The sequence below is a fragment of the Prionailurus viverrinus genome, chromosome A1, assembly GCF_022837055.1.
Source record: "Prionailurus viverrinus isolate Anna chromosome A1, UM_Priviv_1.0, whole genome shotgun sequence".
Classification (NCBI taxonomy): domain Eukaryota; kingdom Metazoa; phylum Chordata; class Mammalia; order Carnivora; family Felidae; genus Prionailurus; species Prionailurus viverrinus.
Window position 1 is genome coordinate 22,374,930 of NC_062561.1, and position 27,053 is coordinate 22,401,982.

At 36.4% G+C, this 27,053-nt stretch overlaps 1 protein-coding gene across 4 annotated transcripts in view; it reads right to left on the minus strand.

Annotated features, from left to right (window-relative positions):
• Nucleotides 1–24,778, minus strand: part of FNDC3A (fibronectin type III domain containing 3A) — a 146,628-nt gene extending 121,850 nt beyond the window's left edge. Inside the window, exons 1-2 of one of the 4 annotated variants that reach the window (XM_047854623.1) lie at nucleotides 24,503–24,778; nucleotides 916–1,053 (exon numbers count right to left, since the gene is read on the minus strand). In XM_047854623.1, the coding sequence (XP_047710579.1) occupies nucleotides 916–1,014 (99 nt within the window). In that variant the 5' untranslated portion in view covers nucleotides 1,015–1,053; nucleotides 24,503–24,778. Of the gene's footprint in view, nucleotides 1–915; nucleotides 1,054–18,365; nucleotides 18,411–23,801; nucleotides 23,956–24,502 lie in introns of those variants that run through there. The other 3 variants (XM_047854636.1, XM_047854628.1, XM_047854651.1) reach the window with 3 other exon arrangements.
• Between the last annotated feature and the right edge of the window lie 2,275 nt (nucleotides 24,779–27,053).

Below are 27,053 nucleotides of genomic sequence, written 5' to 3' on the forward strand. Positions count from 1 at the left end.
TATTATTTTCTTAATCTCCCAAGGAAGCAGAAGGAGTAATGGTTAGGATCGAAAGCTTTGTGTGATCTTGAGACTGTCTAAAATTCATTTGGTTCAACCTACCTACCTCTTGGGATTATTGAAAGAATAAGATGATAAAGTTCTTAGTGCAGTGTCTTTTACACAGTGAGCACTCAAAATGTTCCTTCTCCTTATTACGTCATGTCCTTCATCTTTGTTTCCCCACCTGTAATATTAAATCCCTACCATACAAGGCAGTTGTGAGAATTAAACATATTGCTTGGTGCAAGCTTGGTACTTATGAAAGCCCATCACTCCCAACTGTTTAGCATTACTGGGGAATCACAAGTCAAAAAATTAGAAAACTTATAAAGCCCTGGGTTGGGGAAAAAATACACCAGCTCTCAGGAATTATGTATTTGCTTTTGGGTGGGAGGAGTCTGGTGAGAAGAGAAGAGCAGGAAGAAAAAGAAGATACAGTTTTATAATTATATGATGTAGACAATCATTTAATCACATAATTAAGTTATGATTTCATAATGATTTGAAGTAATGATTTATAATAATCATTAAAATGCAAGGTTAAACTTAGTTAAAAAACAATCAGAGACTAATACATTGTCTAAACTAAAACAAAAACAACTTCAGTGGCAACTAAATATACACACAAGAAATTTAAACATTAATAATAAATAAAAAAATAAAGAATTTAAACATTAATTAGAAGCAACTTCAAAAACAGTCTCATTATTTCATTGTCTTATGAAACCAAAACACCATTTTGAACTGGAGTTTAAGATCCAAATTAACAGGAACCCACTATTGTGAAGTTTCATTCTGTTTTAAATTTTGCATTCTTCTGAAAGAAATACATGCATACTAGACATAAGGAAATAAACATTTCAGTGTCCTTACCTGTTGTGTTCCATCTGCACTTACAATAGGGGCAGACAGAAGAGAAATATCACTACTTAAAATCTGAGCTGTATCCAGTAGGGGTGGATGTTCTGCCATTATCAATAAGACATTAATATACTGGATAACCTTCCAATTCTGAAAAACAAAAATATATAGCCATCGGTGTGTACATCCTCAAAAATATATTAAAATATAATACATTCAAGATTTATCTCATTCTTTAACCTAAAAAGATATTCTTGTCAAAGGAAATTTTGTAATACTCTTGTTAACTACTTTTTTCTGTCAATAGACCACTTAAAGAAATACATTTCTTACAACTTAACCAACTGTATGTCAATGCAGACAGTATAAACTAAGATATAGTCGAACCAAGACATGAGAAGCTTCTATTTAAATTCCATGTCTGTGTCTCTATCCTTTCCATCTCTATACCATGTTTATTTAACCACCATTATTCTAATGAAATACTAGATAATAATTAGTATGGCATAGGCACTAAAATGCAAAGACTGTGGGAGAAATTCTACCACTAATTTTTTTCTATAAGCAGAGAAGGTGATTTTGAAGACACAATCCCCCCCACCCCATCCTAGGAACTACACAAGAATTATGATTTGTCACTAATTCCTCAGAGAAAAATGGTAGAAAATTTTGCTGAGGATTAGAATAAAAACCTTCAAGTTTTAAGCTTTAAACTCTGACACTGGTCTTCTGTCATTCTGGTTTTATTATTCTTTTGTAGGTGACACTTACTTTATAATAAGCCAAATCAGTGATGTCAGTGATGAAAAGCACATACATTTAGAAATCTTTAACTGCATAGTATCACTTATATAAAAAGTAAAAGACTCGATGTAAGCAATACTAACGTACCATATTAAATGTCAGCTAATTACAAGTCAAGCTGAACTGAGCTTAATCATAAATATTACCAAATTTATACTAAAAAGCAAAATTACAAACATTTTTGGGTGCTTGGAGAATTCTGAAATTCAGTAGTGTCAAGCAAAATGTTTATCTTTTGCAAGGCATTAAATTCTTGTTATTTATTTTAAAATCTTGAATCTCTGCAGAAACTCTCAAACATGTGGATTTAACCTAAAAACAAATTTCTATTTAGATATATAAAAACTACTGTTAAGATTTTTTAAAAATATTCAATATAGGTATCTACATCAAGATTTTATATTGAAGACCACAGTAAGCAATATTTTATACTATCTCATAACAATGCATGTCATTAAACACATTATATGTGTTATAATTATATATACATATAAGACACATATTTATAATGTGTTTAACATACATACACGCACACACATATATATACACACACACATTTTATATTTATACATATATAACATATATAAAGGGGAAAACCTAACTTCTGGCTTAATCTGTATTGCTGTATTTCTTTTCTTTTTTAAAGCTTATTTATTTTGAGAGAGAGAAAGAGAGAGAGAGAGAGAGGGAGCAGGGGAGGGGCAGAAAGAGAGGGAAAGAATCCCAAGCAGGCTCTGTTCTGTCAGCACAGAACCCAATGAGGGGCTCAATCTCGTGAACCATGAAATCAAGACCTAAGACAAAGTCAAGAGTCGGACACTTAACCAACTGAGCCACCCAGGCACCCCTGTAATGTTGTATTTTTTAAAGTATGATAAAAGCAGTGGGTAAATCATGTCAAATAATTTTATTCTGTGAATATGCAAAAAGTTGTAAGACAGGAAAGAGACAATGTACTATTTTCCCTCTTGCATGTCAAAGAAACACTCAGGGACGTTAACAGGACTAACTAGAGAAAGTTTACAGATAATTCATTTTGTAAAATTAGTACATTAAAAAAATAGCAAACCACTGAGTACTTTTTGTCATTATATTGTTTAAAATATTTTACATAATATCTTTAACTAAAACTGCAAACTGCCACTATTACTTGAACTTTAGAAACTAATGCTGAAGATATAACCATAATTTGATTTCAAGAGGTGGAATGGAAGCTTTACAAAAAGAAACACAAATTTCTTCTGAAACTCTAGTTAATTCTAATAGTACTATTATAGATTGTATCTGAAGCCACGTGCTATTGCTTTAACATTATCATTCCATTTAAGGTGTTATCTCTAATTTTATTCTTTTCAAAGCTCTAGCATATCAGAAATTTCATTCATCAATTGCTTTCTTGCATGGCTATATCCATTTCACTATATGCAAAGGTTTTATATAAGCTTGCAAATTAGAAATTACAGCCATGCAACTGAAATGATGCATTTAGAAACATAAATATTCCTTTCAATCCTGTGTAGAGAACACTGTCAGCTTTTTCTTTCAATTTCTTCTAATTCTGTTATTCCTATTTCCTACATTTTCATCTCATCTTGTGACTATAAATACCCACTTAAGTTATGCATCTATTTTTATTTTCTAATAAGGTATCATTAGATATATGAAAAAAAAGGGGGGGACAATTTGATGCATTTGCTAATTTTCAGGGAATAAATACTCCCCCATAGCTCATTTCAAGCTACCGTGGTTTAAAAACTGACCTGAAAATTCCTGATTTTTAACAATCACCTTTGTATACAAGTACAAGACGGCTCCATATCACTATTTATATCTATAATCTACATATCAATATTAATTTATGTAGCAATAATATAATAAAATATTAACATTTGGGAAATCTGGGTGAAGAAAAGCTAGATATATCTGTACTACTCTTGCAACTTTTAAGTCTGAAATTTTAATTAGTGCCAAATTAAACAGTATTTAAAAAATTAACACCAGGTAGACTGCAGATCTGAATGTAAAAGGTAAAACAAAAAAGCTTCTAAAAGATAATACACAATATCTTCATAACCATAAGACAGAGAAAGAATTTTTAAACAGAGTACATATTAGATTTCTTAAATCATAAAAAAAGAATGATATATTGAACTTCATTGAACAATTAAGAACTACTATTCTTTAAGAAATATCTTTAAGTGAAGGGCAAGCGACAGACTGAGAGGAGCTACTTACAACATATATAACTGAAAGAGAGCACATATTTAGCATTTATACAGGCCCCCTACAAATTGGTTTTAAAAAAAAATGCCAAGAGACTTGAATACACCCTTTACAAAAGTGGAAATTCAAGAGGCCAAAAAACATATAAGAAGATTCTCAAATTCATTAGCTACTAGGAAAAAGCTAATTAAAAGTCATAATGAAATGCCATCATATACTCACTAGGATGATAAAAATGAAAAAGACTGACAACATCAAGTATCAGCAAGACTATGGAACAACTGTCATACTCATATGTAATGGGAGTTGAAATTCATAAAATCACTTTGGAAACCACTTTGGTATTATTTACTAAAGTTGAACATATAAATATTTTACGATCCAGTTATGATCTGGTTATTAGACTCCTAGTCTACCAAAAAGAAATGCAAGCATATGTGCATCAAAAGATAAGTACCTGAAAGTGTATATAGCAGCACTATTCTTTCCTAACCCTAAACTGTAAACAATTTAAAATGTCCCTGCACAGTAAATGGTACCTAATTCATCCAACAGACTCCTATATAGCAATGAAAATTAATGAACCAGTGAATAGGGAACAACACACATAAATTTCGCAAATACAATGTGAATGAAAAACAGAATACATACAGTGTAACTCTATTTATAGAAAGTTCAAAACAGAATAAAAACCAATCTATGTGTTAAAAGTCAGGATAGGTAATTGTCTTTGGAGAAGAAATGATGGGAACTCGGAGGGGCATGAAGGCAGTTTCCGGGGTACTCATGATAAAAACACACAACAAACTAGGAATAGAAGGCAACTACTCAACATAAGAAAGGTGACAGACGACCTGTGTTGGAGTAGCAGTCCTGATGATAGGAGTCACCTTTGGGGTCCTGCTTCCCTTTTCTTGAAGGATAACACATGCTCACAGCCTGCCTGCATTCACTTCTGATTTCTGTTTCCTTTAGTCCCAGGAAGCAATGTTCCACTAATATAATCACATCTCTTCCAGGCTTCTGTTGAGATGCTAATTATAATTAGGTCCATGGTCCACACCCACACTAAAAACCTTATCAAAAGGCTAGTCAAACACAGTTTTGGTGTTCTCTTCAGAGCATACTTTCTCATTCTTTGCACTATGGATAGACTGAAAACTTTCCAAATCTTTAAGTTCTGGCTCCTTTTTTGCTTAACAAATCCTTCCTTCAGTTCATTTCTCTATTTTACCACAAGCAGTGAGAAGGAACGAAGATACTTCTTCAACACTTTGCTTCAGAACATCCTCAGCTAAATAACCCACTTTTATTTATCACTGTCAATTTCTACCTTCCATAAAACATCAGAACATGAACACAACTCAGCCAAATTCTTTGCTCTTTTATAATAAGGATCACCTCTTTCCCCCCCATTATCCAATGACAATATTCCTCATTCCCATCTGAGACCTCTTCAGAATGACCTTTACCATCCATATTTCTACCAATATTTTGATTATGATTATTTATGTATTCTCTAAGAAGATGGAGGTTTTCTCTTTAGCTCTCTTCTTTCTGAGCTCTCACCAGTTGCCAGTAGCAATCTCTTAAAAGCAATCTTGGCTTTTTTCAGCATGCACTTCAAATTTTTTCCAGTCTCTACCCCTTACCCAGTTCCAAAGCCACTTCCACATTTTTAAGATACTTGTTATAGCAGCATTCCACTCACTGGTAACCATTACTGTCTTAGTTTGGGCTGCTAGATCAAAATACCACAGACTAGGTGGCTTAAACAACATATATTGATTTCTCACAGTTCTAGAGGCTGGGAAGTCCAAGATCAGGGTCATGTTCTTGGTGAGGGCTCTCTTCCTGGCCAGCAGATGGCTACCTTCTTGCTGTAACCTCACGCGGCCAAGAGAAAGCTCTAGTCTCTTCTTATAAGTATACTAACCCATAAAGGACATAAACCTCAATAACTCCCAAAGGCCCACCTCCAAATATTATCACATTGAGGGTTAGGGCTTCAGTTTTCCGTCCATAACGGTACTTAGATATAGTACTGTGCTTTCTCACTCAGTCACTACTAATTTAGAATTATAGATTCTAAATCTGTATTAAATTTTTTACTCAAATATTCTGCCAGTTTTTCTTCCTTAAACTCCCTATTCATATCAATTTATTCTACCTGAATTCTATTTTAAGGATGCTGCTGCTGGAATCTAAGGTGGCTAGCTCATAATAATGAGCTATACCCAGAGTTTGAAACTTCAGTTCTAGTTGTTTAAAAAGTATTTATGGGAAAATGCATAGCAGGATCATACTTGGATTACAGCCACAGCATGAGAGGTCCAAAGGAAAAGTATGTACATTTTTTTTTTTTTTAACATTTATTTATTTTTGAGACAGAGAGACACAGCATGAATGGGGGAGGGTCAGAGAGAGGGAGACACAATCTGAAACAGACTCCAGGCTCTGAGCTGTCAGCACAGAGCCCGACGCGGGGCTGGAACTCACGGACCGCGAGATCATGACCTGAGACGAAGTTGGCCGCTTAACTGACTGAGCCACCCAGGCACTCCGAAATGTATGTACGTTTAGATTAAAATATCCAATGTGTTTTTCTGGTCTTTTGTCTAAATCAATGCAACTATAAATTATAGGACTGTAAGGCCATATCTGAAATCACAAAACTATTACATACTCCAAAGAGTTTGAGTATCATATTTAAATCCAGAATTTAGGAGTACTTGAAAATACACATATGAAAAAGCATTAAGTAAAAAATACTGCGGTAGCAACTGTATTAAGACAATGCAATTATGGTAATTTTTTCTCTATTGCCAAAATTTTTTATAATGTGGATATGCTTATACCACTTTCATCAAAATTTCAATTTAAAAATAAACAGTTAGCTTGTAAAGTCCTAGCCAACTACAATTATATTTGGCTTACTGACCGTCATATGTCATTAATTTTGCTTGAGCTTGGACTTTATCCAAATTAATTCATCTTACAAACTGATATACTAACATGTATTTTTCCAAATTAGACCTCTATTTTATTTTTTTTAACTTTTGGATTTTTTTACTTTCCAAACCTGACTATATTATATTTATAAAAAACACTTTAAATCACCTGTAGTGGAATTTCCTGAGATGAAAGTCATGGGACTCACTCTGCAAAATCATCCTATCATTTCTTATCAGAAGCCTACAACAAATATTTTCTAGATTTTATTTAACAATGAGATGTTATTATTTTATATTTTTCCCCAGACTAATTCTTTCAATTACACTGATGTTAACTATACTCCAGAAAAATGACTCTTAAATATAGATTATTAATTACATGTATAATTTTGGTTCACTTAAATTTCCACATCTCAATGTGAACTTTTATCAAGACACAAAGGAAGTTGTATTTTTTTAATTATGAAAGAAATTTATATTCACATAGAAATAAGGAAAAAGGATAGTAGGAAAAGATAGCGCGATCAATAGTTTTAAATGACAGATATCAAATAGAAAAAAATAAGATAATTAAAAAAAATTTTTTTAACGTTTATTTTTGAGAGACACAGAGCACAAGCAGGGGTGGGGCAGAGAGAGAGGAGACACAGAATCTGAAGCAGGCTCCAGGCTCCAAGCTGTCAGCACAGAGACTGATGCGGGGCTCGAATTCACGAGCTGTGAGATAGTGACCTGAGTTGAAGTCAGACACTTAACCAACTGAGCCACCCAGATGCCCTCAAAATTCAACAATTCTTAACCATTCAAAAGACTATGATTAATCCAGGCTTTAATTACTTTGTTATTATGAAATGACCCTCCTTATCCCTGTATGTAATAATAGTCTCTGTTCTGAAATATAACTTCTGATGCAATATAGTAACTCCAGCTTTCTTTTGGGGAGTGTTAACATGGTATATTTTTTCATCCTTTTGCTACTAACTTCTATGTACCTTTAAATTTAAAGTAAGTTTCCTGTAGATACTATATATTTGGGTCTAGATTTAAAAAAAAAAATCTAATCCAATGATCTCTGCCTTTTAATTATGGTATTATAGTATTTAGACCATTCATATGTAATATAATTATTGATATGGTTAGGTTTAAATGTACATTTGTTCTTTATTTCTTTTTTCTTATTTATCTGCTTTACTTCCATTATTCTTATTATATCTTTATCTTTGTTGGCTTACAGTCTATTATTTATTCTTTTTTACTCTACTGGTTGCTTTAGGGTTTGTAATATGTATCTTTAACCAAAGACTAACTTCAAGTAACATTATACTAATTCAGGTATAAGAACCTTGTTAACAATACACCTGCAACGTCTCCCCTTCTGAGCTTTGTGCTATTGCTGTTATATATTTCCTCATGTTATAAACCCTATAATCATTATCACTTTTACATTAAAGTCAACAGTCTTTTAAAGATACCAAAATTTTATTTTTTTTTAATTTTTTTTTTAACGTTTATTTATTTTTGAGACAGAGAGAGACAGAGCATGAACGGGGGAGGGGCAGAGAGAGAGGGAGACACAGAATCGGAACCAGGCTCCAGGCTCTGAGCCATCAGCCCAGAGCCCAACGCGGGGCTCGAACTCACGGGCCATGAGATCGTGACCTGAGCTGAAGTCGGACGCTTAACCGACTGAGCCACCCAGGCGCCCCATAAAGATACCAAAATTTTAAAACATCGTATATATTTACCCATTAATTACCATTTCCTGTGCTCTTCATTCCTTTCTATAGGTCCAAGTATCCTTATGGTTTAATTCTAATTAATTAATTAAATATTAATATTAATTAATAATAAATTCTTTCAGCTTTTCTATGTTTAAAAAGTATTTGCCTGTTTTTGAAAGATACTTTTGCTTGGTAAAGAGTTCTAGATGACAGTTTTTTCTTTCAATGTTTTAAAAATACTGCTTCACTATCTTCTAGCTTAAATTGCTTCTGATAAGCAATCTGCTTTTACCCTTATCTTTGTTCTGTTTTTCTTTGGCTGTTTTCAACTTTTTTTTTCTCTTTGTCACTTGTTTTAAGTGATTTGGTTATCATGTTCCTTGATACAATTTTGTTCATTTTCCTTATGTGGTGTTTCTTGGTTTACAGTTTTTATCATATTTGGAAAAAATTTGGCCCTTATTTCTTCAATTTTTCTTTCAGTTCATCTTTTAAATAATTCTCTTTTATGTCTCATTTTGGATAATTTTTATTGGTAGGTCTTCATCTTTTCTTTGGTAATGTATAGCATCCCATTAATCCAATCTCATGTGCTTATCTTGACACTACAATTTTAGTCTAGAAGATCCCTCCATTTAACATGTTCAATTTTACTTCCACCTTATCCAGCATACCAAATATAGTTATAACTGTTTTAATGTTCTTGACTACTAATTCACCATGATATCTCTCTGGGGTCAGTTTTTGTAAGTTTATTTATTTATTTTGAGAGAGACAGAGAGTGAGTGAGAGAGGGAGAATCCCAAGCAGGCTCAATGTGCTCAGTGCACAGAGTCCAACTCAGGGCTCAAACTCATTAAACTGTGAGATAATGACTTGAGCCAAAATCAAGAGTTGGACATTTAACCAACTGAGCCATGCAGGTGCCCCGGGGTCAGTTTTAAGTCCATAATTTTTCTCGCATATTATCTGCTTCTTCACAGCCTTAGTAGTTTTGATTGAATGTCAGACATTGTAAAGTTTATCTTATTGGCTACTGGATATTTTTGCATTCCTGTAAATATCCTTGAGCTTTGCTCTGAGATGTTGTTAAGTGACTTGGGTCATGCTTTAGGCAACAACAGAATTGTGTTCTTGTGCTGGATGGGTAAAAAGAACATTTGTTAATTTTTTCCCACTACTGAGGTAACAAGATACTCCAGAGCATTCTACCAAATACCCTGTGAATTACCAGGCTTTCTACTCTGGCTGATGCAAAGAAGTACTATTTCTGGCCCTGTGTGAGTCTGGATGCTGTTCTATAGAATCCTTTTAGATGGGTCTTTCTCTAACCTGGAGTAGCTTCCTTACACATATGCATTTACCAGTACTAAGTGCTCAAGGGGGATCCTCTCCAGATCTTTGAGGTCCTTCCTTATTCTATGTAGCTCTTTCCTCTCTGGTACTCTTTCCTGCATAATCTAGTCTCCTTTGACTGCAAGTTCCATTAATTCAGATTGCCCTGTGCCATGTCCCAGAAACTTTCTCTAGGTAGTTATAAGGGTATCAATAATAGGGCTTGCCTTGTTTTCCCTCTTTCATGGCCTGATATCTAACATCTTGAGTAATACTGTTTCATCATTTTTTTTTTTTTAAGTTGTTTCAGGCAGAAGAGTAAATTCATTCCCTTTCAGTTCTTCTTGACAGGGAACCAAATTCCCTACTCTTAATTTTTAAAATACCCAATAGACAATAGAAAGGTGAATGAATTTATCACAGGTAAAAACCAAATGACTATGCTTTAAAAGCACAATTTTTTAAAAGTATGGTCCAGGCTTCACCAATGGCAATGTGCTCTTGATATGTCCTGAACTAAAAGAAAAATCAATGTTCTTTTCACAGATATTTTGGGCAAATGACCACAATTCTTTAGCTTTTATTTCTGTGTAAGACTTAGTGTTACTAACAGCCTGCAGAGTGAGCTCGTATTTGCTATTAAAACATGTTATTTACAAAGTAAAATTAGTACATTTCAAAAGATTACTTGGGCCTCTAATTCAGGGTTCTACTAAGACATTTAGCTGCCATGCAACACAGTAAGGATTCCCACAATTTGAAGGAAGATAATTTTCATTATCTGTTTATCCATTATCAGTGCTCTCTTCAATTGTACTGGTTTTTGTGGTATTTTCAATCGGTCATGGTTTTCAAGTTCAATAACTTTTATTTATAAATTACTACATGTTTACCTTTATCATTCCCATATTCAACTTAGTTTTTGGAGAACGCTGATTAACCCAATAATGTACAATGATGCATATATACATTAACCATATTTTTGGCTTATTACTTTAACCATGTTGCGTAAGTAGATGTATTTATAGACCTTCCAATTTGGCTCATATGGTAGCATTTGATCAGCAATCTGCTGTTTATGAACTTATGTTATTTAAATAAATTACAACATATTTTCATGCTAAGTGCAATAATGTATTTTTACACATAGGGCAGTGTTTACAGGGCATAATTCTGTAATAGGTTGAACCATATAAAATCATTTTTTAAGGTAATCACCTGAAAAAATTGTCATTTTTAAGGTAAAAAATATGAAAATAACAATTTTATATGGCTTAACCTAATAGAGCAAATACATATTTTACATACAAAATATATATTTCATTTCCTTATAAGGTAAGTGACAATTTATACAGATTGTCAGCAACAAATTTACCATAACTTATCTTATTCTCTAATTCCTTGTCTACTGGAAAGGTGGAAGTTGAAGAATGGGTGGGCCTCCGTCTTTTATCCCACATAAGTGAACAGAGGTTTAAAAAAAGAGGGAAAGGTTGAAAGTCACGGCCATTACTCTCCATTGCCAGATAAACTAAACACAACTTAATTAAAAAAAATTTTTTTAACCTTTATTTACCATTGAGAGACAGAGAGAGACAGACCGTGAGCAGGGGAGGGGCAGAGAGAGAGGGAAACACAGAATCCAAAGTAGGCTCCAGGCTCCGAGCTTGTCAGCACAGAGCCTGATGTGGGGCTCGAACTCACCAACTGAGAGATCATGACCTGAGCCAAAGTCAGACATTTAACCGACTGAGCCACCCAGGAGCCCCTAAACACAATTTAATTAAGCACTCAAGAGATAAAGCCCTAGTTCCTCCACTACAAAATCACACCTTAATACTAACATGAAAATCTGGTTAAAATGGACTTCAAAGGCACTTTTGATGAAAAAGACATCAAGAAGAAACATCTATTCAGGAAACTATGGGAACTGAGAGCAGGAGTTGCTTCCAAGAAATCAACCCTATCCATTAAAGGACAGATAGTATACACATAAGTAAAATTTTTTAAAGTGCCATCTTCTTAAATTCCATTTTATAGTTCTAGCTGTCGATGCTTTCGGAGCACTTGAGTTACCTTTAGAGCCCAAGGTAATTACATCTGCCACAATTCTATTTTCATCTACAAATATTTTATTACCCTTTTAAAATATACCCACTTATAAATTATATTCACTTTGCTTTTTTAGAATTCCAAATTCTTGGTTACATCTATCAGAATGACTTTGAAGACTAAACCAGTAGTTTCAGAATATTTTCTGACCAAAATTAACACCTTGGCATCTAGGTTCACAATAGAAGGGTTTGCATTCCCCTGCAAAAGCTACTGTGTGTATGTATGTATGTATATATATATATATATATATATATATATATATATATATATATGTATATATGTATATATGTATATAGTCATCATTTTTAATTCTTCCTTCTGTCCCCAAATCCAGCTCCCAAATTTGCAGCTACCCACTGTGGAAGGTACCCTCTCAAATTTGTTCTCTACACTTACTTACATGTATATATAAAGTTTTCTAGTTGTTACATAAATGAAATGACATGTACTGGTCAGTGTCTTTCTTTTTCATATGAAATATCTTACTATTTTCTTAAAGAAGTACATTTGTATTTATTTAATTCTTTTTCATGGCTGCCTAATATTCTACTGCAAGGGCGTACTATAACAACTATTCTAATGCTGAATAATGGAATTGCTTCCATTTTTCTCCGTATGTTTTTCCCTCTGCAAGAAATAAACATGTAAATTCTATATGAAACTATGGCAGCATTTCTTTAACCTATATATACAGAAATAAAACTTATATTCAGAAGTATGCACTTTTAAAATGGATATTGCTAAACTATTCTCCTAAAAAAGATGAAGCTATTTACACTTTGTTCAATAGTTTACAAATGTCTACTTTCCAATTTTACTTTGTAATAAAATAAGCAAAAACTGGACAACCTTAATATTACTAAGATGTTTCTGATGTTTTCATTTAAATTTTTCAGACTACTGGTATAGTTGAATAACTCTTCCAAACTTTATAAGCTATCTATATTTTTACTTCTATGAATTTCCAATTTATTTTCTTTTTTGTTTTCTACCAGGCTGGTTTTCATTCATGCTGATTTGAGAGCATACCTTGAATACTCTGAATATTAATTTTGTCTATTACACGTGAATTATTTTGACAATTCAGTTGCTTGCTTTTTTTAATGGTATCTGAGTTTGAGGTCTCACTTGACAAGGCCTACTCTACTCTAAAATGTTTTTATTTTTATTTTTTTAAAAATTTTTTAATGTTTGACAGAGATAGAGCATGACGGGGAGGAGCAGAGAGAGAGGGAGACACAGAATCTGAAGCAGGCTCCAGGCTCTGAGCTGTCAGCACGGAGCCCGATGTGGGGCTCGAACTCATGGACCTTGAGATCATGACCTGAGCTGAAGTTGGACACTTAACCGACTGAGCCACCCAGGTGGCCCTCCAAAATGTTTTTAAAAATTCACTTCTAAAACTTTCGCCATTTTATTTACTTATATTTAGTCTATCTAGATTTTAGTTTTGATAGTGGCATGAAGTGGGTCCTAATTATCTTTACCTCAACTGGATAGCCAATTGTCCCACACCATTTATAGAACAGCTCTTCCATTACTCATTTATCACACAATAAATTCTTACATATCCATGGAGCTCCTCCTGAATTCTAAATTCTGTTCCTATCATCAACATGCTCATTGCTACTCCAAATTCTTATTTTTTTAAATTGTGATTTTATGGTATATTTTCATCTTTGGTAGGAATGTTCCCCTTTGTTATTTTTTTTTTTTTTGAAATTTACTTGGCCATTCTTATCTATTTCACCTTCTTAAAACTTGAAACATCAGTTTGTCAACTTCCATTTTAAAATCCAATTATCATGTAATTAGAATTACACTAACTCATTGACTCATTTGGTGAGAACTGCCATTTTTACAATATTGAGTTATCATATTCAGGAATATAGTATGTTCTCCATTAAGATCTTCTTGGTAGTTTTCTTTATATAGCTGCTGCATATTTTAAAAGGTTCTTAAGTATTTTATAATTTTGACTTCTACTTTTTTATTGTTTTTCATAGTTGGCTACTGCTGGTGTATAATAAGAAAGGTAATGAATTGGGGCACCTAGGTGGCTCAGCTGGTTGAGTATCTGACTCTTGATTTTGGCTGAGGTCATGGTCTCATGGCTCATGGGATCTAGCCCTGTGTTGGGCTCTGCACTCACAGCATGGAGCCAGCTTGGGATTCTCTCTCTCCTTTTCTCTCTCTGCCCCTCCCCTGCTCATGCTCTTTCTGTCAAAATAATCTTAAAAAAAAAAAAAAAAAGGCTAATGAATCTTCTAAGTTATAGCCAGCTGGTTTACTAAAATCTCTTTGTGACTCAAATCACGTTGTGCAGACTATCCTGTATTTTTGAAGTAGGCAGTATCAACTGCAAATACTAACAGTGATATATCTCACCTTACTCCCTCGCCCCACCCAGCATACCCCTTATTTAGATGTTAATTATTTTTCTTGTTTCTTACTGCATTGGCTGAGACTTTAGGGCAAGTGTTATGTTCCTATCTTTTTATGGAAGTGCTTCTAATATTTCACTGACATTTAATACAGGCTTCTGACAGAGACCCTTTACTAGGCTATTTCTTATTAATTGTTATCAGGGACAACTGAATTTTAGAAAAGGATATTTCTAGTACCAAAGAGATAATCATATAGTTTTATCCTGTAATTAATACAGTGAATTACATCAACATGTTTTCCAATACTGAATCGATATTATACTCCTGGGATTCAACATATCAGAACTGATATGATTTAATGATTAAAAGCCCAGGTTCTAGAATCAGGTGCCTGGGTTCAAATCCCAAATCTTTCACTAACTAGTATAATCTTAGGCATGCTGTTTAACTTCACTCTGCTTCAGTTTCCTCATTTTTAAAACAGTGATGATAGTAATTACCTCACAGGGTTGTTTTAAGGATTTAAGTCAACTGATACAGGTAATGCTATTTGGAACAGCAGCCAGAACACAGAGAGTATTTAATACATATTAACTGATTATCTACTGAGTGTCTTATATTTGTCAGGTATAGGGTATATAGCATCGCAGGAGTCAGCAAACTAAGGCCTGTGGGCCAAATCTGGCCCCATGCCTGTTTCTGTAAAGTTTATTTATTTATTTATTTATTTATTTATTTTTAATTTTTTTTTTTCCAACGTTTATTTATTTTTGGGACAGAGAGAGACAGAGCATGAACGGGGGAGGGGCAGAGAGAGAGGGAGACACAGAATCAGAAACAGGCTCCAGGCTCTGAGCCATCAGCCCAGAGCCCGATGCGGGGCTCGAACTCACGGACCGCGAGATCGTGACCTGGCTGAAGTCAGACACTTAACCGACTGCGCCACCCAGGCGCCCCTGTAAAGTTTTATTGGAACATAGTCATACCCAATGTTTGTAGCTCATCTATGGCTATTTTTATGCTCCTACAACACAGTTAAGTAGCTGTAATAGTCCATACAGCCACACATCTTAAAATATTTACTATCTGCTCCTTTATAGAAAAAAAAAATTGCCAACTTCAGCAGTACTGTTCAAACTCAATAAGTTCATAGTCTAATAGTTGAGACAAGCAAATATATATATGTATATGCTACAGTATGATATGTACACAATCATGATACAGAGGGTAATATGGAAACATGGCAGTTCAGTACTCAGTGACAGGAGAGATTCACACAAGTGAAAAAAGGCAAGACAAGAGGTATTTTATTTACTCTTATTTTTCAATGTGCATTTGCTTCTATGTCTTTATCTCTTATCTTAGTTTGTGAATTAATAGAGGGATGGGAGTATGACATTTATCTTTGTGATATCCATACTGTAAATATCTAGGACATTTAGGGGCGCCTGGGTGGCTCAGTCGGTTAAGCGTCCGACTTCAGCTCAGGTCACGATCTCACGTTCCATGAGTTCGAGCCCCGCATCGGGCTCTGGGCTGATGGCCCATAGCCTGGAGCCTGCTTCCGGTTCTGTGTCTCCCTCTCTCTCTGCCCCTCCCCCGTTCATGCTCTGTCTCTCTCTGTCTCAAAATAAATAAACATTAAAAAAATATATCTAGGACATTTAAAGAATTAACAAATGATAGATGAAAAATGGTGAAAATAAGAATAGGCTATCTAGGTGACAATGATTAGAAATGTCTGTCAAAGTTCTAGATATAAATATCCTATGGCAAGCAGTTTCCTTGCCATGTTAAATGGGCTCTCTCTCTTCTAATTGTTTTAACAGCCAATTCTAAAAGATAGATTACCCCTCTTTAAAGTGAAAAAAACTAAGGTCCATAGGGGTAATGTAACATGTTCGTATTTATATACAGCAAATAAGGGAAGAAGCCAACAAATAACCTTGTATCTGCCTAATTTAAAACATAAGCTCTTTCTACTACAAAGTTGGGAAAAAATATAGTCACAGGATATCAACAGAATAAATTGTGGCATGATTTCAATTTCTAAAAGTATTGATTTGAATAAACTCATGTTTTTGAAATATTAGTCTGGAAGCAGCCTGAAAGATGAATTAGAGGGACAACTGCCCATACTCTACCACACACATTAGGCCAGTTTTAGCAAGGTTAAAGTAATAGATTAAAAAAATAAAATTGCTAGCATACAGTGGCATTTGAGAACAGTGATGAACTTAATATCTGAAGTATCAGAAATAGCTGGTCCTAACACAGAAGAAACAAAAACATAGTTCATAAACTATTACCAACCTGTAAGAAAAACAAGTATACAGTGCAAATGAAAATATTACATGGAAAAAATCCAGTCCTAAGAACAAAATGGTAAATTGAGAATGCCTGTCTTAAGCAAATAAAAAAAAATTTAGAAATTGCAAACATAATTAAATCACATGTTATAAATGTTTCATTTTAAAAATTTAAGGAAATCTGGGGCACCTGGATGGATCAGTCGGTTAAGCGTCTAACTTGGGCTCAGGTCACGAAATTGCAGTTCGTGAGTTTAAGCCCCGTATTGGGCTCTGTGCTGACAGCTGAGAGCCTGGAGCCTGCTTTGGATTCTGTGCCTCCCTCTCTCTGTTCCTCCCCTGCTTGCACTCTGTCTCTCTCTCAAAAATAAATAAAGATTAAAAAAAAATTTAAGGAAATCTTAAGAAAAGTTGATTTTGAAGTAAATGAAATGACTATTCCTTCAAGCTAGATCTCAAAAGTAGTTGCTGTACATAACATCTATTTCTGAAAAAGAAAGTATATAATTACTTTTTAAAAAAAGTCTTAACTGTGCTTTAAAATGTACTTAAACATCTGTTTAGAACCTCCAAAGTAGATTTTTTTTTCTCTCACAGGGAAGTGGATAATAAAGAAATCACTAAATTTTCTAAACTATTCTGTACAAATACATATTGAAATGTGGATTCTAAAGAAGGAAAATAAAAAATACCTGTCAGATATTTGTGGTAAGAGGCTGATTAACACAATCTAACTTATCAAATTTGGATAACTTTTTTTTTTTAACGTTTATTTATTTTTGAGAGACAGAGAGAGAGAGAGCGCGCGAGAGAGAGCGCAAGCAGAGGAGGGGCAGAGAAAGAAGGAGACACAGAATTTGAAGTAGTCTCCAGACTCTGAGCTGTCCACATAGAGCCAGACCCAGGGCTCGAACTCACAAACCATGAGATTATGACCTGAGCTGAAGATGGATATTCAACCAAGCCACCCCAAAACCCTAAACTTGAATAACTTTTATATCAAGGTTTATTTCAAAGTACACATCTGTAAGTGATGAATCACTGAATTCTACTCCTGAAACCAACATTGCATTGTACATTAACTAAACAGAATTTACACTTACCTTAGCCAAAAGGCCAAGAAGTGATTAACTAAATAGAATTTAAACAAAAATTAGAAAAGAAAAAAAAAAAGTACCCATCAAACTTTTTATTTCTAACAGGGAGAAAAAGAGATATTAAAGTCAATCAGAAGTAACAGTTTCATCTGTAAAATAAAAGTACTAACACGTATCTGGTATGTCTGTATAGAATTTAAAAAATAACCAAATATAGGGCCTAAACTCCAATGAGAATTCAACAAATGGATCTTATTACTATAGATACAGGAATAGTCTTCCACTTGAAAAAAAAAAAAAACATAAGGAATTCACTTTTACATATTTTTATCCCACTCTGGAAAAGAATAGCTGAAGTTGCTTGGAATATAAGATCAGTATTCTCTTGTAAAAAGAACAGAGGCATTGGATATGGACTGCACTCCAAGATTAATAAGAATAGAAAGAAAGAAAGCTTTTATATGCGTTCTCTTTGCTAAGAAAGCAGTTAAAACAACTGAATAAATGAAATGCTTACTCCAATATAGTATTAATGTAAACACTTATTTGGTACTTTGTTTTCACGGCGTCCAACATCTTTTTGGGTGCTCATAATATTTCTGTGGGGAAAACAGGATAGATAGCATTCTAAATTTTAAGGATTAGGAATTTAAGATTGAAAAAAATTAATCTGACATCATATGGCTAATAAGGGTAAAGGTGGAACTAAGATGCATGGTACTTAATCTAAAAAACAAAATAACTAGAATGATCAAGTTGTTTTCAAGTACTGGCAAAAGGGAGGTGGGAGAGTGAAATGTTAATTTCTCTTTAAAGCAAAATTTAAAAAGTCCAATTTTTACTAGGTAACAATTCATGGAGGCTTAAATTTAGTTCAAAAGGTTCATACTGCCTTAAAATGTAAGACAGTATATACATATAAAGTATGGAAAATGCTAGTATAAATAAATTACAAAAATCAACTTAAGTTCTGAAGTTTTGTTTGTTGATTTTAATGTTTTTAAGAGGGGAAAAAAAAGAAACAACACTGATTTTACCCAGACAGCTCTCCATCTTCTACATCTTTCCTCTTTCCAGCACCTAATATTATCCTTCATATACAGAACATGTTTACTAATACCCACAAATCAAAAAATGCTTTATGCTATATTCTTGTTCTCCTGATGACACAAAACGATGTCATTACTCTTGATGACAGAGTAACCCTAGCCAATTGATTCATGTGACCATAACCTGGGGCACCACTATTCACCTGGTAATGGTATATGAAACACAATGTGCTGAAGGAAACAACTGACTTAGAAATACACATCTATAAATTTAGAAACTTCAAAGAGCTAGTTCACGCGAATGAATTTTCAAAGTAACTGATATTTGTCCTCTAAATCACTGTATCTTTTTAAAAATGTTGTTAATACTTGTTTATCTTTGGGGGGGGGGGGGGAATGTGCAGAGAGAGAAAGAGACACAGAATCTGAAGCAGGCTCCAGGCTCTGAGCTGTCAGCACAGAGGCCCATTGCGGGGTATGAACTCACGAACTGTGAGATCATGACCTGAGCTGAAGTCAGGCGCTTAACCAACTGAGCCACCCAGGGGCCCCCACCATAACTTAACTTTAAGTAATCTTAATGGAAATATTTTAGAAGGGATTTCTAGGTCTTTCTTCTTTACTTTAATCTGCACATGATGCAACCTTTTCTTGATGACTCAAGCTCATCAATGGAAACATCATTAGACTGTCCTGAAACACAGTCACTCTTGGAGTTATGAGAGATGTCTGTTTATCTCTTCACTAATTCGCCCTAGACTACTTTTAAAGACAAAGTTTGCTGCCACCAGTTCCCTGTTATCACTTACAGGCCACCAGTACCCTAGCCAAAGTTTATAAAATGCCAGTTGTAGTTTAAAATATGCAAAACCAAAACAGGCTGTTGATATACTTAACCTTTACATAAATTTTATTTTTTTTAATGTTTATTTATTAATTTTGAGAGAGAGAGAGGGAAAGACAGAGACAGAGGGACAGAGAAGGAGGGAGGGATAGAGCAGGGGAGAGGCAGAGGGAGAGAATCCCAAGCAGGCTCCATGCAGCCAGCATAGAGCCCAACACAGGGCTTGATGTCCTGAATAGTGTGATCATGACCTGAGCCAAAATCAAGAGTCAGATGTTTAATGGACTGAGGCACCCAGTCACCCCAACCTTTACATGAATTTTAAATCAAGCCATGATGGACCTATTTTCACTGCTGGAAGGTCTGGCTCAAAGATTTTTCTTCTTTCACTTCACTTCACTTCTTTCACTAGGTTCTAACACCTAGTCTAGGCTGTTGCTAGAAGTCGGACCACAAAATAATAATTACAATAATATTTATTTCTACATATTTTATTTTTACTATAACATAGGGAACAAATATAAATAACAGTCATAACAAAACACACCAATCATGTAGACAAACAATATAAAACACCTGACATATATGCTATAAGGACAACTACCTAGCCCAATTATTAGCAAGAGTCAGCAAACTAGGTCCACTGGCCGAATCCAGCCTATAGCTGGCTTATTTTTGTTTGTCCCTTGAGTTAAGAATGATTCTTATATTTATAAAAAATTATTTAAAAAATAAAAGATACTCACTAGAGACCATAAGTAAACTGCAAAGCCTAAAATATTTACCATCTGGCACTCTATAGTAAAAGTTTGCCGATTCCTGTTCTGAGCTGTAATAAACAAACACATATAAGACATATATGTAAGGCTATCCCTTACACATAAAACAACCTATTAATGTATCTAAGCAGACATATAGTTCTTCCAGTGATGAGCTCATAATGATACAGCCAAACCATCTTGTCCAGTCCTGCCTATTCCATTTGACCATGCCCTGGGGCTTAGCCAAAATCTGTATGCAACCTTCTTTCTTTCTTCCTCTTAATACTTATCCTTAGATGCTCTCAGACTGGTCTCCTTGCTACCACTTCCAGCTCTGCATGTCAATTCTTTTGCTAAGTCCTTCCCCAGCTTCAAGTCTGACTTCTTCCAAATGTCTTCCATGATCATTCTAGCCCTCAGTAGCCTCACTTTTCTTGCCACACAACTTAATAATGACATCTCAGATTTTTGCTAATGATTTTCTGTGTGTTAGTCTAGTATCTACAACTATTTTCTAAACAACTTGAAGGAAAGATATCACACTGCTTTAGTATCCCCACTTTAATAATAGCTCATCAATCTCTTAGCACATGTCACCTCCCAAGTGTACCTCTGTCTTGGAAAAAAATAACCTGAGGACTGGTAATGGGTGATAAGTGATTGGAAATATCAAAGAAGAACATCTACAAAGTAACTGGATGCAAGACCATAAGCTACACTGCCAACTTGGAAAGTGTATGTGAAGACAAAACTATAATAGTAGAAGAATAGAGAGATAAGGATCAAGAGATAACAAGACTACTGAATACTTTGAAATAAAAGGAGATCAAAATATTATAAAAATTAGGGGCGCCTGGGTGGCTCATTTGGTTAAGCAACTGACTCTTTTTTAACGTTTATTTATTTTTGGGACAGAGAGAGACAGAGCATGAATGGGGGAGGGGCAGAGAGAGAGGGAGACACAGAATTGGAAACAGGCTCCAGGCTCTGAGCCATCAGCCCAGAGCCTGACGCGGGGCTCGAACTCACGGACCGCGAGATCGTGACCTGGCCGAAGTCGGACGCTTAACCGACTGCGCCACCCAGGCGCCCCAAGCAACTGACTCTTAATTTTGGCTCAGGTCATGATCTTGCAGTGCCTGGGATCAAGCCCCACGTCAGGCTCTGGGCTGACAGCATGGAGGCTGCTTGGGATTCTCTCTCTCTCTCTGGCCATCCCACACCCACACTATCTCTCAAAATAAGTAGATAAACTTAAAAATACATATATATTAAAAAATTATAAAAGCTTACAATACATTTTAAAAAACAAAATTTGCCTTTGAACACTATTGGCCATTAATGTCCTTTTAACAAGCAGCTCTCGACATTGATATCCATAGAGCCATTTTTCTTTTCTTTTTTTTTTTTTTTTACAATGTGATAATTGAAGCACTACAAGATTCAATGGGATAGACATGCACTGTATTCTAAATCTTTAGATTTTCAATATTCTAAATTTATCTGAAGTGTGCTAGAGATTGCTAGGAAAAAAACCATTTATCTTTTGATTACCTGCCAAATAAAATTGGAAATCATGTGCATATGCCTACATCACTCTCAAAGGTACCATCTAAACTCATTTTCACAGAAAAATACACCAAGGATATTAAAACAATTTTTATATTACTTCATCAAACTGTATTATAAAAATATAGGCAAAATATAAGGTGCACAAGCCTTGCATGTATGAACATAAAAAAAAACCCACAAATGTTTTAAAACCAGGATAAATATTACCAATGAGTTTAAACTAAAACAACTGCATATTATAAATTAAGTGCTTTTTACCTAAGTAAAGCTACAAAAGACAATGAGAATATTAAGCCTCTAGCCCTTCTTTTTGTACTGGGTTTAACAGTCTCTCAGTCCTTACCTATGCCTGGTTGGTCAAAGACAGGTTTTCGTAATTAGTAATAAAATATGCTTAATATTACACTGTAGAAATTTTACAACTAAAAGGTAATTGTTAAATGCATGGTAAAATGAATCAGCTCTCAATTACTCACATGACGAAGGAAAGTGATGACACAGATGACACCATATAATAATCCTAGCACCAGTTTTTTCAAATGCAGATCATTAATTTGGGAGAAGCAAATTGCCCTTATAATTATGTTTGACTGAGACCAGTGTTAATCAGAAGTTTATTTTCCCTAAACATTCAATGATTCTGAGGATTCAAAAGGAGAAACAAAGGAAAAAGAGGGAGTTAATTCAGAAGCATACAGGTGGCTAAAGGCAACCTGCCTGGGGTAAAAAAATTTCTCCGTCAACCTACATGAGAAAACAGAGATGATCTATGAATGAAAAGAGAAAAAAAAAGTAAAATTAACATGACAGGGCTAAATTTTTTTAATATAACATTATTTATAAAAATTTTAATGAGATTTTTTTCCCCTGTTAAGTCATCCTTTCTTCCTACTAACAGGTGTTATTAGTGATGGCAAGAATTATCAGTGGGCCAAAAAGCTGAAAGCAAATTTTAGGTTCTATGTTATAAAAGATGTGTTAAAAATCCTTTTTATCACTGTTTTCTGTTAAGAGCACCATCTATCTCAATAGGCACTTTATCTCATTACTTTAGATAAATCAATTCAACCAAGAAAAGACCAAAAAGGCAGAGGGGGACTCATTTCTCTGAATATTTTTAGGTGGTTTAAAACTTACACGATGGCAAGAATTACAGATTTAGGAAATACACAAAAACTAAATATTTATCCAAACACAGGATCATAGCCCCAAAACTCAATTAGTTGCTGCCTAGCATATGGCTCCAACTCCTGAGTAGCATATGTTTAGCACTGGTGCTGGTAATAGCAAGGTGGTAAAATATTATAGTAACAGTTCAACTTTAGCTGTTTCAGTCTCATAATACAGAAAAACACACCTTTGGTTTCAAGACCAAAGACTAAAAACACAGATACAGTTAAGAAACAAATAATTACGTTGCTCTGTTTTAAAAGTCCATACTGAACACAGATATGAAGATTATACAGTAAAAAAAAAAAAAAAAAATCTTAGTTAGAAGATGCTCAGACACAAAGGTGTCCAAAGAAACTTAAATAAAATTTCACAAAAGAAAATCTCTAATTCATGATTCCTAACACCTCAGCAACCATTACACACCCCCTCCCTCCAAAATATCTCAAGGCTTTTAACGCTGTTTAATAAAAGAACGAGTAACGACTACGTTAATTAAAAGAGCCACCGTTCTGCTCCAGATTGTATGACAACATTATTTGTTCATTTTCCTTTACCTAACGCATGGCGTCCTTCCCCGCTCGTGTCAAAAGTTCAAAGATCCAGGTTGTTAAACAGGGCGAGGACTGCAGCCTCGAGTCAACCTCCTGACCGAACAGGTGGTTAACTCAGCCGGGTAGAGGAACCGCCAGGTACTACCGGCACCAGCCAAACAGGATCAAACACACAAGGGCGGGTTTTCGAGGTTTTAACCCCAAGATGAACGGGGGAAACTCTCTTCAGAAAAGCGTTCAAGTTCGGCGGCTGCCCGGTGGCCGAAGCCCAAGGCGCGGCGGCCGCTGGGCGATCTCGTCCCCTGGGCTCCGCACTCGACCCCCGAGCCTCCGGGAGCGGCGCTGCTCACAGCCGGCCGGGGGGCGGAGGGAAGGCCGCCCGCGCCCCCGCACCGCCTCCCCTGGCTAGTGGCGGGGCCGCACTCGCGCCCCCGCAAGCGCCTCTGGGCAAGACTCGGGCCCGGCAGGTGCCCGACGAGTTGACGGGTCCTGTCCACCCCCTGCCCCCGACACACACCCTCTACTACCCTCTCGCGCCCAGAGGACGGGAAGGGCCGGGCCCCTCGACGGGCCCGAGTCCCGCTCGGCGCCCCGGCTCCTCAGACCCAGCCTAACGGTTTCCGTGGCGCCTGCTCCGGGGCGGGACGGGAGTGGGACGGCTCGGTCTCCCCCGCCTTCCCCGAAGGGAGCGCCCGTGCTCTCACCTCCGAGTCACGCCGCTCTGGGGCGGAGGAAGGCGGCTACCCTGGCGCCTCTTCTTCGGGTTCCTGATCGTTCTCGCTCTACCTCAGCGGCAGAGCCAGCTCTCGGGGCCGCTGCGGCCGCGGGCGCACTGACTGTTGGGGTGGTTTTCCGGCAGTGACGGCGCCGCCTCAGCCCCGCTCTTCGCTCCCTCTCCGCGTAGCTCCCGCTTTCTGTTTCACCCGAGGGACCACGAACGCCGCCGCCGCCATGCTTACTACGGAGCTAGGAGGAGGAGCCCGGAGTCGGCGCGCCCAGTGCGGCTGCGCGAGCCTCGCCGACGGCGCCCCCGGCCCGGATCCCGCGTCCCCGCCCCGCGCCCGCGCCTGCTGCCCCGCGGGTCTTTCCCGGGAGCGCGAGTCGCCCGCTGAGCCACTGGCGCTGGGCATCGAGCGCCAGCTCACCGCTCCCGGGGCGACCACCGCTCTCCCCAGGGATGCAGACTGTCTTGAGGCCTGGCTGCGCCAGGTTCAACATAGCATCTTCCGCGGCCAGCCCGCGAACCACATTAGGGAAATACGGAGTTAATTGACATTCCTAGGGCCACTCACGCAATTCTCAGTCCAAATTGTAAAAAGCTCCCCCTGATACTCGCCGGGTCAGCCTCTTTCCGAAAGCACAAGAACTTAACGCTGGCAGGTGCTTTTAAAGACACTCCCCCCGAAGGAATAGGAAGCCACGTGAAGTGGGTTGGATGTTTTCCATCCTAAACCCTTAGAGTCCGGGATCTCTACCGCAAGCAAAAATACTTAGATATTTACCTCAGTTGAAAACGTGGGGGTTAGTTTCTTGGTCGGTCCCCCCAGTCAAATCGCTTGGAAACCCATTACCTTAATGTGTACAACAGCACGAAGACTTACAAGCAGTAAATAACGGAGCGGAGATTCTTCAAATCCCCAATCCAGCGATTGGGGGCGCTGCAATAATTCCTGAGGGCTGGCCAGGGCTGCTTACTTTTGCAGATTCCACTGAAGGAGTTGGGAAGGGGAGTAGTCCTTGGGACGGAGAGTCCAACTCCAGTAACTGTTCCTTTAAAAACAGTGATGAATGTAACCAGGCTTCCTGTTCTGGCTCTATTTCACTCAATTAATTGTGCTGTCTTTAAATATGGCAGTATTTTTATTTTAAACCTTTTACAGAAATCCTTTTAAAAAGTACTTACTGCCTACATTCTTAAAGAATACAATGGCTAATGAAATCCTTTGCCGATGATTGACCATCAAATACGATGCCTTGGCCTTATGCTAAAGTCTCAGGGGATTGCTGAGGCATAGGATCCCTACTCTGGTGATCTCTTTTTTTCTCTTTGGAATGTTCTCATCACCTTTTCTAATAATCTGTCACTGCTTCTCATCTCCTCATCTGTCTATCCACTCTGAGCCTTCCTCTCATCCTTTCTACTTACTGTTTATTTTTTACTGTTTTTTTCTTGATGGTGTTTCTCTATGGCTCCAGTTGATGACTGATCAGATGTTTATATCCACAGCCCGCTAATGAGAGAAACCCTTTCTTCCCATCAGTAAATAGGACACTGACTCTGTATCAAGTGGTATCTTGAGATATTTTTATTGCTGTTCACTATCAAAAGTTCTTTCCCTTGGAGAGGTGTTTCCTTAACAAGAGTTTTGGCCCTCTTCCAGACAAAATTGCTGGAAAGCTGGTCTCTGAATAACTGAAGCATAACTGTATATTGTTTTAAAATATGAGGATTTATCAGAATGTGGGCGAGTTGGGTGGCTTCTCCATATTACTACTGCAGCTCTGTTCGGTCTGAGACTAAGCTAGTGGTTTCCAAACCTAACTCCAAGCTAGTAATTTCCAAAGCTTCCTACTTAGGAGCTTTTTAAAAAGCCAAATGGTATTTTAAAAAAAACAACAACACTATATTTTTAAAAAGTCTGGGCATACCTACATGTATAGGCACAACAAGGAAGAACAACTATTTCGAAGGAGACTAACACATAATTCCAGAATATCCTTGAAGCAGATGTAGAGATTATACTCAACAATATGCAGTACTGTAAGGTTGAGTCAAGTGAGGACTGGGGAATTTATGTCCTGTGGAGAGAATGAATCATACACATAAATAACCCTAACACAGGCACCAGTATGCATTCTCTGGGAATCCAGAAAAGGACAAGAATTTACATCAGCTTTGAACAAGTCACTTCTCAGTGCTTCATTTTTCTTATCAATAAAATAAGGGTCATTTTCAATCATCTTTCTTAAAATCTCAACAATAGTCAACACTTTGACCAATTATTTCTTTGAATATTACTTCTTCCTTTGGCCCTGTACTCTTGGTTTTTTTCCTACACTTCTTATTATTGTTTCTCTAATTCCTTTGCAGATTTCTTCTCCTCTCCTGAGCTATTAAATATAGGAATGCTTCACAATTCAGCTTAGGTTCTTTTTTGTTTTTATTATAATCTCTTGGCCTAAACATCATCATTCACATCAATGGCTTTAGTTTCCTATATACTGATAATTTCCACATATATGTCTCTAGTCCAG